We start from the raw sequence: 14,429 nt of genomic DNA on the forward strand, positions 1-14,429 counted from the left end.
GAAACATTTTTTTAGCATCTTTTTTTTTTGCACCAAAAAACGTTCAAAAATTTCCAAAAAATGTTGAAAATGTGGAAGTTTTCACTGTGAAAATATATATTTTTTCCACATTTTCAAACTTTAAAATGGGTCAGTTTGACCCGCAGGACAACACGAAGGTTAAAAAGATTCTTCAGCTGCACACTGATGTGTAGTTTGTGACTGTTTCATGTATGGTTAGTTATGCAACGCTGGTAAATTGTGACTCAGACATGTCATTAATTTTACTAACAGCAGGACTATTATATAATTATTATATAGTTTATTAAAGTGCATTAGGTCAGAGGAAACATTCATGTGTGTGTGATTCTTTTCAAGGCAGCTTGCAGGGACTTCTTGAGGAAAGTCTCATTTAACATCAGGCAGCTGGTTAGGGACTGTTTGTGCACAGCTGTCACCTAGAAAAACAGATTCACATATAGAAGATTACAAATACTATTACATCCACTGTGCAGCCGTTATGCATGACATAAATGTACAAACTCACATTAGCGCTGTATTTGGTGAGGACCGTTAGCATCATTTTTGCAAACTTCACAGACTTGGTGAATTGAGGACCCTGGCTGACGAGCTGCTCAGTGAATTGCGTGAAAAGTTCTTCACTCAAGACGGGCTGCGATAAAACGAAAAAACTGAACTCAATGACAGCAGATATTATGACTGAGGGATCTTGTAGAACTTTTCCCATGATTGAACAAATAGATCACCTTGGAGTCCAGCAAGCCGTGAATAACGGAGAGCACGGCCTCGCTCCATGCAATTCTGAAGGTCATTCTGGAATAAAAAACAGCGTGTCAGTGGTTTACTGAAAAACAAATATGTCTATGAACAGACTTTAAATGTTTAATCTTACTGAAACACCAGCAGTCTGTAATGGGAATCCAGACAACCTTCTATCAGTCTGTTCAGCAGCTCGGCCTGCGGAGGCCCTGAAAACAAAACAAAGTTCAGAACTGAAGTTCAACTGATGTTAGAGCCAAGGACTGTGTAAAAAGCTGCTGGCAAAGACCTCCATGACATCAAAGCATCTGTCCTGTTAATGTGTACTTTAACCAGGACTCTGAAGCTACGCCAGCTCCAGGGCTGTTGTTTTGACCGACTCTGATCACCCTCAGACAGAGAATGCATGTTAAAAACAACACAACTTACTATTTTCTGCACTTTTTTGCACTGTTCTTGCACATATACTGCACAATGACTTTCTATTTGTTTTGTATCACATTACTTATTGGCATTTTAACTTTTTTTTTTGTCCAATTTAATATAATGTAGAAAGCATTTTGCTCAGCGGCTGCAAAGCCTTAATTAGTGACTCAGTGACTCAATGTTGTCTTATGTTATTTGAGAACAGGTCTCTCTTGAGAATGAGACCCAGTGTCTCAATGAGATTACCTGTATAAATAAAGGTTAAATAAAGAATTAAAAATCTGTGTTACTATCAACGTCATCAAATCAGTAAACAGACTGTTTAAATAGATGAGATCTTGATAGTCACAGTTGAAAAAGCATGAGTCCAACTAATAAAATTAAGGAGGTCTGAATTCCACTTCCCACTTACTTTTCCCCCCTGTAACAAATCATTACGTCTGCATGTGTGAAAAAGACTCATAACTGAAGGCAGATCAGACTCTATGCTTTTGCTGTAAATTAACTTGCTGAACTCCAAACAGTTTCTGGGCATTTTTTACTTTCTGTGGACTCATTTTTTACTGCAATATAAAGTCTTGCACCTCTATGGAAACAGCACAACCATGGCTAGAAGGAGAGAGAACTCAAACGTGTGCTTCTGCTCTGTATAACAAAGGCATAATGCCATAAATCAAAAAAGGTGAGTTTCTGTGATTTTTTACCTTATAAAAACTGTAAACACAGCCTGCAGTTCAGCCCAGTTCACCTGAAAGTCCTTTAGTTTTTGTCGTGTGACTGTTGGTCAGTTGAAGCTTCTTAGTTGTGTTTAGGAGCACAGAATTTTATTTATTTATTTATTTATTTATTTTTTACAGAAACTGTTCAGTGCAAATGTTTTTTTTTGCCGATTTTTGAACTGAGCCATGTTTTATTAAGTAACTTTATTGAAATATCATGATTTTAAACCAAGATTTGGATCATTTTTCGGATCAAACGTCTCATCACTGATGATTAAGTCAAAGAATGTTGGAAAGTTGAAAATCAGAAAATTCTGTTTTTGCACTTTCTGGCTGATAAAGCGAGTCACTATTTAAATGATTTGTATTAATAACATGCCTTTCAAGCCTTATGAGCAGTTTTGGGTTTCACAGAACTAGTGTTATAAAATGATAATAACGTTATGATTAAATGCTCTTTATGATTTCAAACTACTGTATGACTGTGTGACTGTGAACGCTTATAACCCAATGTACTCCATGATTAACTTTGGCCATGAAAATGTAACAAGTTGTTCTTGCAAGCAGCCGGTTGAAACTGGCTGCTCAGAAACTGATAATACCACTGTGACTTGTTTATGTGCCTGTATAAAAGCTAAACAGTTTCTTTATATTGTCAGTCACTGACTCAGACTGTGCTCTCTGCAGGTTGATTCCAATTAAAACGTTCGCTTTGACTTGAGTGTTATTTTGAGCAAACAGCATTCCATCTCAACCTTTTTCTCACCTATCTTCTCGTCCTCCAGCACCGGTCCAATCAGAGCGTGGCACATCGGTCTGGGATACTGGCTGCACAGTGACGTCACCGAGGTAACCAGACACCTGGAGGCCGGTTCTGACAGGGACAGGACCTGTGAAGTACAGCAACATAATATCCTGTCAGTATCAAACACAGCGACACATCGTGCATCTTTGACGTGTTTGTTGACGTACCTTCTCCAGCAGCAGGCTCTTGATGAGTGTCGCTGCTGTGCTGTAGCTCAGGTCAGGAGACAGAGCCAGAACGCTGCTGCACAGTTTAGGCAGAGTCTGCTCCAGGAGGTTGGGCAAACTTAGCATGCTGCATAACACCTCCACCTAAACATGACAGAAAACAACACGGGGTTAGTCACATCACAGCCACGCAGCAGGAAAATGAGTAACAGCAAAAAAGTATTTCTCCTGTGATGAGTGTAGCTATAGAACACTTTTTACATCATATACACACTGTAATTGTAATCAGTACAAAGAGATTGTTGTATTTATTACTAAGATATCAGTTGAAAACTTCTAAAATGAACTGTAAATCCTTCAGTTACTCACAGCCGCAACAGTGGTGTGTGCATGTGAAAATACTGCAGCTTCAGTAAAATATAAAGCAACAGGTTCTGGTAAAACACTTAAAAATGACAGGGTTTCTGCAGAAATCAGCCAGTCAAATTTAATGCTATTTAATGCCATTTTAATGCTGTACTGTAAAAATTTTAATGCCACAACCGTGAACTCAACAAATTACAAGGGTTTGTTTTTTTTGTAAAAGATGATTTTTATATGAAAACTCTCCCTATATTTCACTATTTCTGAATCCGATAACCACCCCTGACCACCTACGGGCTGTAATCATTCTCTGAAATCCATGTTTTCAAGCCATTTTTGGTGGAATTTGCATTTCCCCATTTCCCAGCTCTCCTCCACCTGGTCCAGCCTGCCAGCCACTTTCCAAACATGCAGTTTTTGGCAATTGTACCCGACTGGCTGGAACAATTATCGCAGTGCTTCGGGATGTTTACGCAGATGCACAGATCTGACAAATTGCAGTCTATAATTACATATTATTATTATCAAATATTTTTCTTGAAAACTGCAGAAAGAATTTTTAATGCCACTGAGAATTACATTTAATGATTTTTAATGCCATTTAAGGCCTTAATTTTCGCAAAATCAATTTAATGACTATTAATGCTTTTTAATGCCCTGCAGAAACCCTGAATGAACACATTTTTCAAAATGAATTTATACATTACAACACACACACACTCACACATCATTCACACACACAAGGTTTTCAGCTTAGAACTTAAACAGTTGTTCACTAAAGGTAATGCTGCATTGTATAGAACCATCCACAGCTGTCATACATTAGTAGAGGTATAAAATAAAAACTGAAACCCAAAAAGCACCCTTTTAGGAATACACGGTCAGTGTAAAAAAAAAAAAATTAAAAAAAAGAAGGACAGGGGTCTTTGTTTTTACAAAATCTGCAGAATGTCTCCATTTCCATCGGTTTCAGTTTAAGTGTATACAAATTCTTCACTTAAAACTTTGGAGTGTATTATTTTCAATTCTTTCAAAACTGTTTAAAACAAAAAAATAAAACCCTCTCTTTCATGTCAGGCTTGGAAAACAAATAGCAAAACAGTGCAGCTTTTCACAACCTCTAACCATAAGTTTAGATGCCATTAGAAGTGGATTAAAGTGTCTTGAAGTAACAGATTATGCTTTTGTGCTTCGGTATGATGACATACTGAAAACAGAAATTAAGCCCTTGGTGCTAACTAGTGGTAGTTAATAAACTCTTTTTCTAATTATTTCTTGCCACACATTCAGTGATGCAATAGCTCTGAATGTCTACTCGTCTCATGAAACTATTGTGTTGCAGTACATAGAAATGTAGATCCAACACCTTGTTTTTACATATGGGGCACATAAACACTTTTAAATATGTGCAGTTTACAGCAAACATTTAGAGAAGCAGTGAAGCAGTTCTAATTTTGAGGACATACTTGGCTCGGGTCACAGTCGTTCAGCACTTTGAACACATCTGTGGAGCTCTGATCCCACTGAAACAGACAATATGAAGAATTACAGTGGAACTAAATGTGACTTCATGTCTGTGTAGTGCAAGCTAGAGGAAATACACCATTCTTCTTACCTCCGTCTGACTGTCTAGTAACTCTTTTATTTGAAGAACAGAAACCTAAAAACACAAAAGCAGCAGACGATGTTGGTTGTTGTAACTTTTACTCATGTAAACCAATATAATGTATGATGTTTAGTAATCAAACTGCGGTCAGGACTGAATCAAATCATCCTTTGAAAATGTTGTTCTTTAATGGAAAAAACTGAAATTGCTGAAAAATCTCAGTACAGACAGACAAATCAGCTGTTCTTCAGGGTTTACCTTTATGTGTTCAGGCAGGGCATCACAGTGACTGACTGGTGCAGGAGTTTCTGCTGCAGCATCACTTTCTGATCCTCCTGGTGTCCCTGTTTTTATGCTCTGTTCTGCTACATCCACCCCATCATTCTCACAGATCTTCATCCTTTTACTCTGACTTCCCAATTCTTCACCATCTGACTCCAGATTGATTAAACTGCTTTTTCTTTTCCTTTGTGTCCCCAGCTCGGCTAAATCAGCCACGCTTTGAGATTCAGATTCTACTGGTTCACTGCTGAAGCACTCGGCCCATCCTCCAGTCTCACCAGAACCGACTAAACGCTGTGACAGCTCCGTCAGTCTCCAGCTGCACTGTTCAGTATACAGAGGCTCCTTATGGTAGGTCCCCAGGTTCCTCTCCAGCTGTCTACCCAGAGCCGTGATCCAGGGCTTTGGATGAGAGTCTTGGCTGAGACACTTGAGCAGACGGTGGACGGCAGTCGCAGGAAGAAGGGAGCGCACCAGATAGATGAAGGACAGCAGGTTTTGTTTGAATAACGCTGGAAACAGGCATACTAGAGGTTTACTAGAGGAAGACAAATGAAGTGTGATAAACAAGAATTATTAGATGTTTCTAAGGAGTTTGTCTTAGATTAGCACTTACGGATTTACAGCTGAAGATGATTATTTCATGGTAGTAAGGAGACATCACCATATGTTGTAATCTAAAGCACAGTCTGTGATCCAAGTGTAAAGAAAACTCCAGTATCAAAAATCTAAACATCAGGTTGGAAGCTCTTGTCACTCTCTTGACCTTTAAATACAAGGAAATCCTAAACTATGCTCTTTGAATAAGATTTTTGAAAGCTTTGTTTATATTTCTAACAATGTATTTATGAACATTAGAGTAAAACAGGCCTAGAAAATCAGAATACCTCCCTTACGTCTCTAAAATAGGCCTTTCTAATTCAGGATATTTTGTTTTCTAAAACAAAAGTATAATAGGTAACACTAAAAATGCCTTTCATTATTCCCAGTGCTTTATTGAACACACTGTGTCATTGGTGGTTGTAGAACTCTCATGTTTAGCATCTAAAATTCCATTTAGAGAAAGATATGTTACTCAGTATCAAAGTTTAAAGTACTTGCTTTGCTGAAAAATGTCTCATACAACCTATATATATATATATATATATATATATATATATATATATATATATATATATATATATATATATATATAAAAAAACAATTACCAATTGGTAATATTAAGATTTTACCCTCAAAATCCTTATTTGACAGAAAGAATAAAAAATGTAAAAGCATAGGTTTCTGGTTTTGTTGGACTGCTTTGAGATTCCCTATATAATATATCAGTTTGAAGGACAAAGCCAGTACTTTTACTACATTATACTGCCAATTCTGATATACTTTCACTTAAGTAGGAATTCTCCTTAATGGAGTGTTTCTATTTTGTAAATACACTATGCAAAATGACCACAAAATGACAACAAAAAGACTTAAAATGCCCACAAAACTGCCTGAAAATGATGGAAAAAAGAAACTAAATGAGCACAAAGACACACAAAACAACCACAAAAAGACACAACATGACCACAAAAATGCACAAAATGACAAAAAATGACACAAAATGACTCAGTGAGACAGATAATTATCATATAAAGACACAAAATATTGAGCAACACACAAAATAACTCTAAAAATTAGCAAAATGACCACTAAAACACCTAAAATTATCACAAACGGAGTGAAAACGGCCACAAAAATGCACAAAATGACCAAAACGGACTGAAAATTACCAAAAAAAGAAACAAAATGACCACAGAGAAACAAAATGAGCAGGTCATGTGATCTGGAATTAACACACTTCCTTGAGAAGTGTTTTTGTAATGGGTAACTTAGTGGAAAGTGATTTCTCGGACACAGATACAATTTGTTGTTTTCCATATAAAATTTGATATATTGCCAAAAAAGAAATATCTGTCATGATTATCTCAACCTAATAAAAGGAACACAATCCAAACAACTTTTGAACAAGCTCATTTTATTATTGTTTAGCTAATTAGAAGGTGGTTGTTATTAAACTGGAACGGTTATTTAGTTGACATTTCAGTGATATCTAGTCAGTTTTATTAATAAGTGATTGTTTCCAACATAAATACTTATGGCATTTGTAAAGAAACTATCATAGTGAATATAAAAAACTTTTTTTTAAATAAAAATGTATGCAAGATATATCCCATGGACTTCAAAAGTCCCTCAATTATATATTGACGCAATGAGCTTGTCGGTCGTTTCTATAGCAACAGCCGTCATAGCAGCGTTGCTATGGCAAACCCTGAATAAACTAGAGACTTACTGAGCTGAATTAACGGCACATATTTGTTTGCTTACACAGTCAGCGGCTCGGTTTCATCCTCCGGTCGGCTGACTTCGTCCCGGCACAGTGTTTCCAGCAGGTTCCCCAGTGAGGTGTCGCTTTTAGCCCGCTGCTGTCTGTGGAGGACGGCCAGAGCTCTGTGAGCCCCGGAGACTCCCGACAGCAGCGACCGAACCAGCAGCCTCGACTGACCGTCAAACCGACTCAGAAACATGCCGGTGACCTTCAGTTCCACAGCTGAAGCTTAACGACAGGTCTGACCGGCCAGTCGCGGTTTCTCACCCACTACACAGAACCGAAAACCTACTTCAATTCCCCGCCAGTTCCGTTGACATTTCTTCTTCGCGAGTGTAATTTAACTACATGAGCTCCCAACTCCACCTAGTGGTACAGAGTGGTAACAACACTTCTGTCTATTTTCAGAATCAGAAAAGCCTTTATTGCCAAGTGAGTACACACAAGGAATTAGATTTTTAGAGCAGTACTTAGCAACAACAGACAGTAAAAGAATAAACAAACAAATCTAAATCTGAGAACTGTAAATAAGAAATGCTACAAGTATAAAAAATACTGTGTGAACAGTGTTGTGTAAAAAGAAAAGACATAAATCTGCTTAAACCAGGGTATATTTTTTAAGTTACAATATTGCACATAAAGGTATTGCACATGAGGTTGAATACTATATGTATTTAATATTGCAGTGGTAGTGACAGGTCCTTAGTGAGTTTCTCCTTTTTTGTTCACAAGGGAAGAAAAACTACAGAAAGTGGGTTAGACCACTCTGCTTCCAAACCCTTATTGTCTAAGATGCCTCAAAAATGATCCAAAATTATTTAAAATCTGTCCAAAATGACCTGAAAATGATCCGGAATTAGAGAAATTTTTCCAGAATGACAAAAAATGTGTTCAGAATGACAAATTTTAGACATTAAAATAGTCTAAAAATCACTGGTTATTTATCCAAAATAAGTCAGAATTTCTCTCAAATTATTAAAAATGATTCAGAATGACTGAAAATTTGCAGGATGACACTAAATTTGTCCAAGATGCTTTAAAAAAAATCATCCAAAATGACTCAAAATGAGACTAAAATGACTTGAAAATGATTTAAAATTGCAGAAAATTTGTCCAGTTATACAAAAGTTGTCAGAAAAGACAGAAATTGTCCCAGAATGACTAAAAAAATTGACCAAAATTACTAAAATGCTCAGAATGAACAGAAAATGATTAAAATGACAAAACTCGCAGATTGACATGAGGGGGTTAGAATCAGAGTGGTCTAACCCACAAAAAAAATCCAGCTTCATATAATTTCTGTAATGTTCTATAGTCTAGATTTTAGTGCCAAACTGGTCTAACCCACAACCACACTGTGTGCTGCATTTGAATTGTGTGAAAAGTGCTATATGAATAAAGTTTGACTGAGAAGCTGCTCCAGTACTGCCATGTTCTGGAGCTCAGAGTCCTGAAGCGCTGGCCAGAGAGCAGCAGGTCAAAGAGATGGTGACCTGGGTGAGAGGGATCTGAGAGAATGTTTTCTGCCCTGTTCCTCATCCTGGAGGAGTACAGGTCCTGAAGGGAAGGCAAAGGGGCACCGATGATTCTCTCAGCAGTCCTGATCGTCTGCTACAGTCTCCTCATTGGTGGTAGAACCGAACCAGACAGTGATTGAGGAACACAGGACAGACTGACAGTTTCAATAAAGACCTCCATACACTTTTTCCATTTAGGCATAGTGTGAAACAATGTTTTATTTTTTGTGTACAAGTACAACTTGTTTAAAAGAAATAAAATCTTAGTATCTTATGTTCTTGCCAAAACTAGGAAAAAGGAGTCTATCATACGAGGCAGCTATCATCAGTAGTGGACATTAGCAAGAAGGGGGTACAGTACACTTATTACCTTTAGGCAATTAAAACTAACATCCACACAACATTTTTAAAATATCAAACCGGTGCAAATTACTGGGACAAAAGTCTAAATGGAACACTCATTAAACTGGTAGAGGTTAACAATCTGCAACATGTTTCGAAACACTATGGCTGTGGAGAGTAAAATAAACCTCAACTGGAAGGGAACGGGTTAACAACAAGATCAGGGATACAAAATAAAGATGTGTCCAATCTGGAATGTTTACATCAAGAGCAGAGTCAATGAACCATGTGACATGGAGAGCTAAATATACACCAGCTCACTTCTAACCAGACTACATCACATAATATCAACGATATAGTAGTGCAGGTCAGTGAAATTACCTGCTGTAGTCGGACTAAAAACTGAACTCACCCAACACCATGTTGCATGACCAATATCCCTGACCTTGAATAAATGCTACTCAAAGGTTGTTTCAAAGTTAATTCCAAGAGGACAGAAGGGTCAAATCACAGCCACGTGTCCTCCTGGGGCCGAGGGTTATTTTTAGGGCCCCATTCAAACAATACTCTTCAGTCAGTAAAAAGGAATTCAAAGACATCGTCGTCGTCGCCAAGGAGGGTCACAGCTATGACAAGATTACGCAGATCTGCGAAATCATCTTCGTCATCGTCGTCGTCTTCTGTGTGATGCTGTGAGCAGGAAAAGGAAGCAGGTGGACAGTAAATGACAGATGTATGCTTTTGAACAGTGCTGCAAGCTCATAGGACACAAAGATTATTGTGTATGTACCCGAGATGATGTGCGACGTGCAGATTTATTATGGCGATAGAGACACTCCGTTTTGAAGGGACAGCATCCGTATCTTGAATAGTAATTGCAGTTTTTCTTACTGGAAACAAAAAAAAAAAAAAAAAAAAAAACAAAAAAACAAAAAAAAAAAAAAAAAAAAAAAGAGAACAGGAGGGAGGTTTCAGCTGCATGCATGCATCTCTTAAATCTGTAAGAATTCTGTACTGGCATGAGATTACATGCATTTCTACACTTATCTTCACAGGATGCAAAACATTTAAGGCTGCAGGTCACGTTACAGGTTTGAAACTTAAGACCATCCACATTTTGTACTCGACACTAGTGCAGCACCATTAGTTTTCTTTCAATTTGTTTTTATTCTAATTTTACAGTTTGATTTTAACTGGAATGCACTTTGGTCCCCTTGAGTGTTGGAAAGTGCTTTAAAAACAAATCTTGATTGATTAGTGTTCTTCATAATGGGCAGGCAGTTGTTTTTTTTTTTTCTCCCCAATAGGCCTAAATCAAGTTCAGTGTAAATCTCACAGAGTCATTTGAACTGCGTTTTAAGAGTCAGGCTAGATTCTGTTTGGTCACAAACTTCAGATTTCCAATCTACTGTGGTTAGTGCAGAGCAATGTCACCATCTGAAGTATAGAAATTCAAATAAATCCTACAAGTCACAAAATCCTGCAAGTGGGGTCTAAGAGCAAAGCAGAAACAATATTTAGAATGTCTTTAAGAAGTGATAAGTTGTATTCTAAAGCTCAATTTCCTTACAGTTCTACTTCAAGCTACAGTTACAGGAAGTTTTTATTCTAATGGGCAATCAGCAGAGCAGGTGTTTTCAGCTCGATTTGGAGTCAAAATTAAGTGGTTTAAGGTTACCGAGGGATATCTAGAAACTTTCAAACCTATAGGCGAGGCTGATCATACAAAGGCTTCTTTGAATTTATGTTCAGTGTCAAAGTCATCAGTGCAATAAAAGTTTTAGATTTTAGGTAATCTACAAATTGATGGTCAGGTTCTCCATTTGCAAACCTGTGGGACATTCTGTAAACCCATTAATGTGCTGCAGGTTATCAGAACATATTACAGCCAAACATTTATCATCCCTGTCTTCAAAGGTTCAGACCAGTTACATTTCTAATGATTTGAAGTGCTGGTCAGTTTCACAACATATTTCAAACACAAGAAACATTTCCAACACTGAGAAGTCAAGCTGGACTGTCCAGTCTGAAGAAAATGATGACTATAAACCTACATCTGGTACAATATACCCATGGAGTATAAAATGAGGGGCAGACTTAAGCAGCAAGACTTTTCCTAAACCATGTCTAAGTGGGACAAATTCATTCCAATTACAGTGATGTGGACATTCATGACGTGGTAAAGTCTGTGCTGCAGCACTGCTATCAAAACTGAATCTCACATACCTGAATTTCTCTTTGAATGTGGCAATTACACTTTCCTTTGCCTGCCCTTCGACCCAGTATTTGTTAGGCACATAAAAGGGAGACCTAACTCGGCACTGTGGGCAGCTTCTGGAAATAAACATTATGCAGGGATGTCAGGTCAAATCCTTTATAGTACGCCATCAGATGACTGCTGCCCTGGTTTTAAATCATTACCGAAACCTACTTTACCACTTCCGGCCCGAGGTCTTTCGTTTTCCTCCAGGTCATGATGCATTCTAAACAGAAGGAGTGATTGCAGTTTGGCAGGATTCCAAAAACCTGGTGTCTGGAATGAGTCTTTTCATACACCTTGTCCATGCAGATACCACAGGTTATGTTTTTACTCTGGAGGAAGGCCTCCGTTTCCTCTACTTGGGTACCAGAAGCAGCAGCAGCAGCTCCATCCACAGATGAAGAAGACTCCTGAACACAGACATTATACTCTAAACGGCTCCTGGATTCATCCTAGTTCAATTCATCACCATTCCCCACAAAAAACACATTTAAAATTAAGCAGCCAAATGAGATGCAAACCTCCTCCTTTGTTCCATGGCATGCAGCTGCTTGAGCAACTCTGGAGCTCTGAACCGATTCCGAGTCCGTTTCTGCAGAGAGAACAAGTGCATAAAGTACGGAGAAATGCTAACTTAAGTCGGTTTAACCTGTGAAAACCACAAATACCTGATGGTTCTTCAGCAATATTGGCAGTTAGGTGTCCAGCATTCTGAGAGTTTGAGGCGTTAACCACAGGCTGTGATCTGCTGCATTCCTGCCTGGAATGCTGCCCTTCTTCTTCAGTTTGCAGAAGAGCCGGTTCTGACCCTCTTCTGTCAGGTGGAGCAAAGGCAACACTGGAGGAAGAGACGGCCGGCACTGAACCTCTTCTGCCTGCAGCAGCTGTAACAACTTCAGGCTGAAGGACATGGAAATACCTAGCAGTGGAAAACACTGAATGAGCACAGGAAACGTGTACGTGTCATCTTTAATTAGCTGCATACAAAAGGAAGGGGAGAAAAAATAAAGAAATTGCTTACTTGCAGCGATCACCATACCAGCATCCACCTTTCTGAAAGTACCTACATATCTGGGATGACGGTATAACTGGCCACTCGTGTCGATAGTTGCATCTTGGACCCAATCGACAAGAGCCATTTAGGAAACGCCTGGAATGAAAGGAGAGGAGTTAATGGCTACTAGTGGGAGGTGTTGTTTTTTTGTGTCTACTTCCATTTTAGTGTCCGTTTAGAGGTTGCCAGTTTGTTTCAGAATAGATAAAGGTTATATTATTTGCGGTAAAGTCTTAAAAAAAAGTGAAACTCTGGCATTTTCATACCCCAGCTACATCATAACAGATGTTCTTGGGGAGTTCCAAAAATTCAGGTTAAAAAACAAAGGAGGATCATGCATTTCTTCAGAGAGTTTTATCCTTTCACATCAGATATTGGCCACTTTTAAATCCTTGATCTTTGACTTGGAATATAATCCACCCTGAAGAGAAAGTGATTTTAGTATTTTTCTAGCAGTTATTTATACTTCTGATAGTCTAATTGTCCTGTTTCAAGTTTTTGTGTATTTGACATTTTGTTCTAACGATTTACGGTACTTTGATCAGCATTGTCTCTCTTTTTTTTCTTTTTTTAAGTAAAAAAAAAAAAAAAGTTTATTAAAAGGATGCAGCAGTTAGACATTTTTTCAGAGATGTTTCAGATTCAGAAAACTTTATTTGTCCCCAGTGCAGGCCAGGACGACCATGAATGTATAGGTATAACAATCCCTCAAACTTGGAATGCAATGCATGCCTGACAATTGAGTCTTTAAAGTTGTGTGTTTGGATTTCAACCAGGGAGAGAAAAGATAAGCAAATCTCGAGTGAAAATATTTTGATTTGAGGCAAAGCTTTGACTACCAGAGGAGCTGATTTATAGGGCAAACTTTTAAACATAAATAATTAAACATAACGGCTCCCTGTAAACAAGTCTGCTTGGAAACCAACGGTAAATTCCAGACAGCTTACAGTGTGTCATTAAGCAGCTTTTTAAACGATAAAATACCAATCCATAATCGATTATCTTCTTCTGTGATGCCCAGCAACGTCTTACCATCCTTTATCAGTTGTTATCCAGCCTATTAGTCAAATTAAAAACCCACCGGCAGTCAAATTTTGGCATGGGTGTGACTAATTCGAGGCTTATTTGTAAGTTTAGCTAGAAAACTGAAGTGTAACAGCTAAAACTTCACCTCCGCAGACAGCAGCTCCTCGGTAGCGACACCAAACGTGTGCTGCCGTTGAACAAATTCAAGTTAGCAACAGTCAGCAACTAGTTTTGGCTAATATTTCACCATTACAGACACACACACTCATTTAATCACATGGCTCTGCAACGCCAACACCTTTTCAACAACTACGGGTCAAATATCAACCGAAAACGTCCCGGTTAATCATTTTTCGGTGACTTTTAAAAGCATGAAAAAAGTCACTTTTTTTCGCCGTAACGTTCGTCTTCGAACGTCGCAGGCAGACATTTCACCACAATTTTGTCGTTTCTGGATTTTTCGGCTCCGTTTTCGGTCCAATTTTGTCGGCTTTAAAATTAAACCCACCTGCAGATATTTCCATTGCGAGTCGGGTCCATCCTCCGTGTGTTTTGAGCAGGCCACCGAGCTCCTTCCATACCGGGTCTAAATAGTTGACAGCCGGTGCCTCTTACCAATTAACGTCGGAACCGACCAATAGAAACGTGACGCATGACGTCATCACGTAACGTCCTCCAGGGCCGCTTAATTTTAATTAACGTCGTTAAGAAAAGCAGCTTTAACAAGTAAAAAAC

The 14,429-nt window shown here is 38.3% G+C and overlaps 2 protein-coding genes across 2 annotated transcripts; both read right to left on the bottom strand.

Moving 5' to 3' along the window:
* Positions 1 to 279: 279 nt before the first annotated feature.
* On the bottom strand, positions 280 to 7,824 carry fance (FA complementation group E). Its single transcript, XM_023267822.3, has 10 exons — positions 7,495 to 7,824; positions 5,104 to 5,665; positions 4,855 to 4,899; positions 4,706 to 4,762; positions 2,877 to 3,020; positions 2,671 to 2,794; positions 893 to 968; positions 747 to 813; positions 527 to 652; positions 280 to 437 (listed from the first exon to the last, which is right to left on the bottom strand). The coding sequence occupies exons 1-10, from the start codon at positions 7,692 to 7,694 to the stop codon at positions 333 to 335; spliced, it is 1,506 nt and encodes a 501-aa protein (XP_023123590.2). The 5' UTR covers positions 7,695 to 7,824; the 3' UTR covers positions 280 to 332.
* Positions 7,825 to 9,213: 1,389 nt separating this feature from the next.
* Positions 9,214 to 14,347, bottom strand: mkrn4 (makorin, ring finger protein, 4). Its single transcript, XM_023267812.3, has 8 exons — positions 14,203 to 14,347; positions 12,636 to 12,764; positions 12,283 to 12,533; positions 12,136 to 12,206; positions 11,786 to 12,024; positions 11,581 to 11,688; positions 10,145 to 10,244; positions 9,214 to 10,044 (listed from the first exon to the last, which is right to left on the bottom strand). The coding sequence occupies exons 1-8, from the start codon at positions 14,271 to 14,273 to the stop codon at positions 9,925 to 9,927; spliced, it is 1,089 nt and encodes a 362-aa protein (XP_023123580.2). The 5' UTR covers positions 14,274 to 14,347; the 3' UTR covers positions 9,214 to 9,924.
* Between the last annotated feature and the right edge of the window lie 82 nt (positions 14,348 to 14,429).

The sequence above is a fragment of the Amphiprion ocellaris genome, chromosome 8, assembly GCF_022539595.1.
Source record: "Amphiprion ocellaris isolate individual 3 ecotype Okinawa chromosome 8, ASM2253959v1, whole genome shotgun sequence".
Classification (NCBI taxonomy): domain Eukaryota; kingdom Metazoa; phylum Chordata; class Actinopteri; family Pomacentridae; genus Amphiprion; species Amphiprion ocellaris.

What these genes read in the sequence shown, in the direction of transcription:
- mkrn4 (XM_023267812.3), bottom strand. Translation starts at nt 14,273, where the DNA reads ATGGAAGGAGCTCGGTGGCCTGCTCAAAACACACGGAGGATGGACCCG. An exon ending in CTCGGGCCGGAAGTGGTAAA is followed by an intron (nt 11,689 to 11,785) that starts GTAGGTTTCGGT and finishes GTTTATTTCCAG; the next exon opens with AAGCTGCCCACAGTGCCGAG. An exon ending in ACATTCAAAGAGAAATTCAG is followed by an intron (nt 10,245 to 11,580) that starts GTATGTGAGATT and finishes TTTTGTTTCCAG; the next exon opens with TAAGAAAAACTGCAATTACT.
- fance (XM_023267822.3), bottom strand. Translation starts at nt 7,694, where the DNA reads ATGTTTCTGAGTCGGTTTGACGGTCAGTCGAGGCTGCTGGTTCGGTCG. An exon ending in ACGACTGTGACCCGAGCCAA is followed by an intron (nt 3,021 to 4,705) that starts GTATGTCCTCAA and finishes TGTCATGTTTAG; the next exon opens with GTGGAGGTGTTATGCAGCAT. An exon ending in ACGGCTTGCTGGACTCCAAG is followed by an intron (nt 653 to 746) that starts GTGATCTATTTG and finishes GTTTTATCGCAG; the next exon opens with CCCGTCTTGAGTGAAGAACT.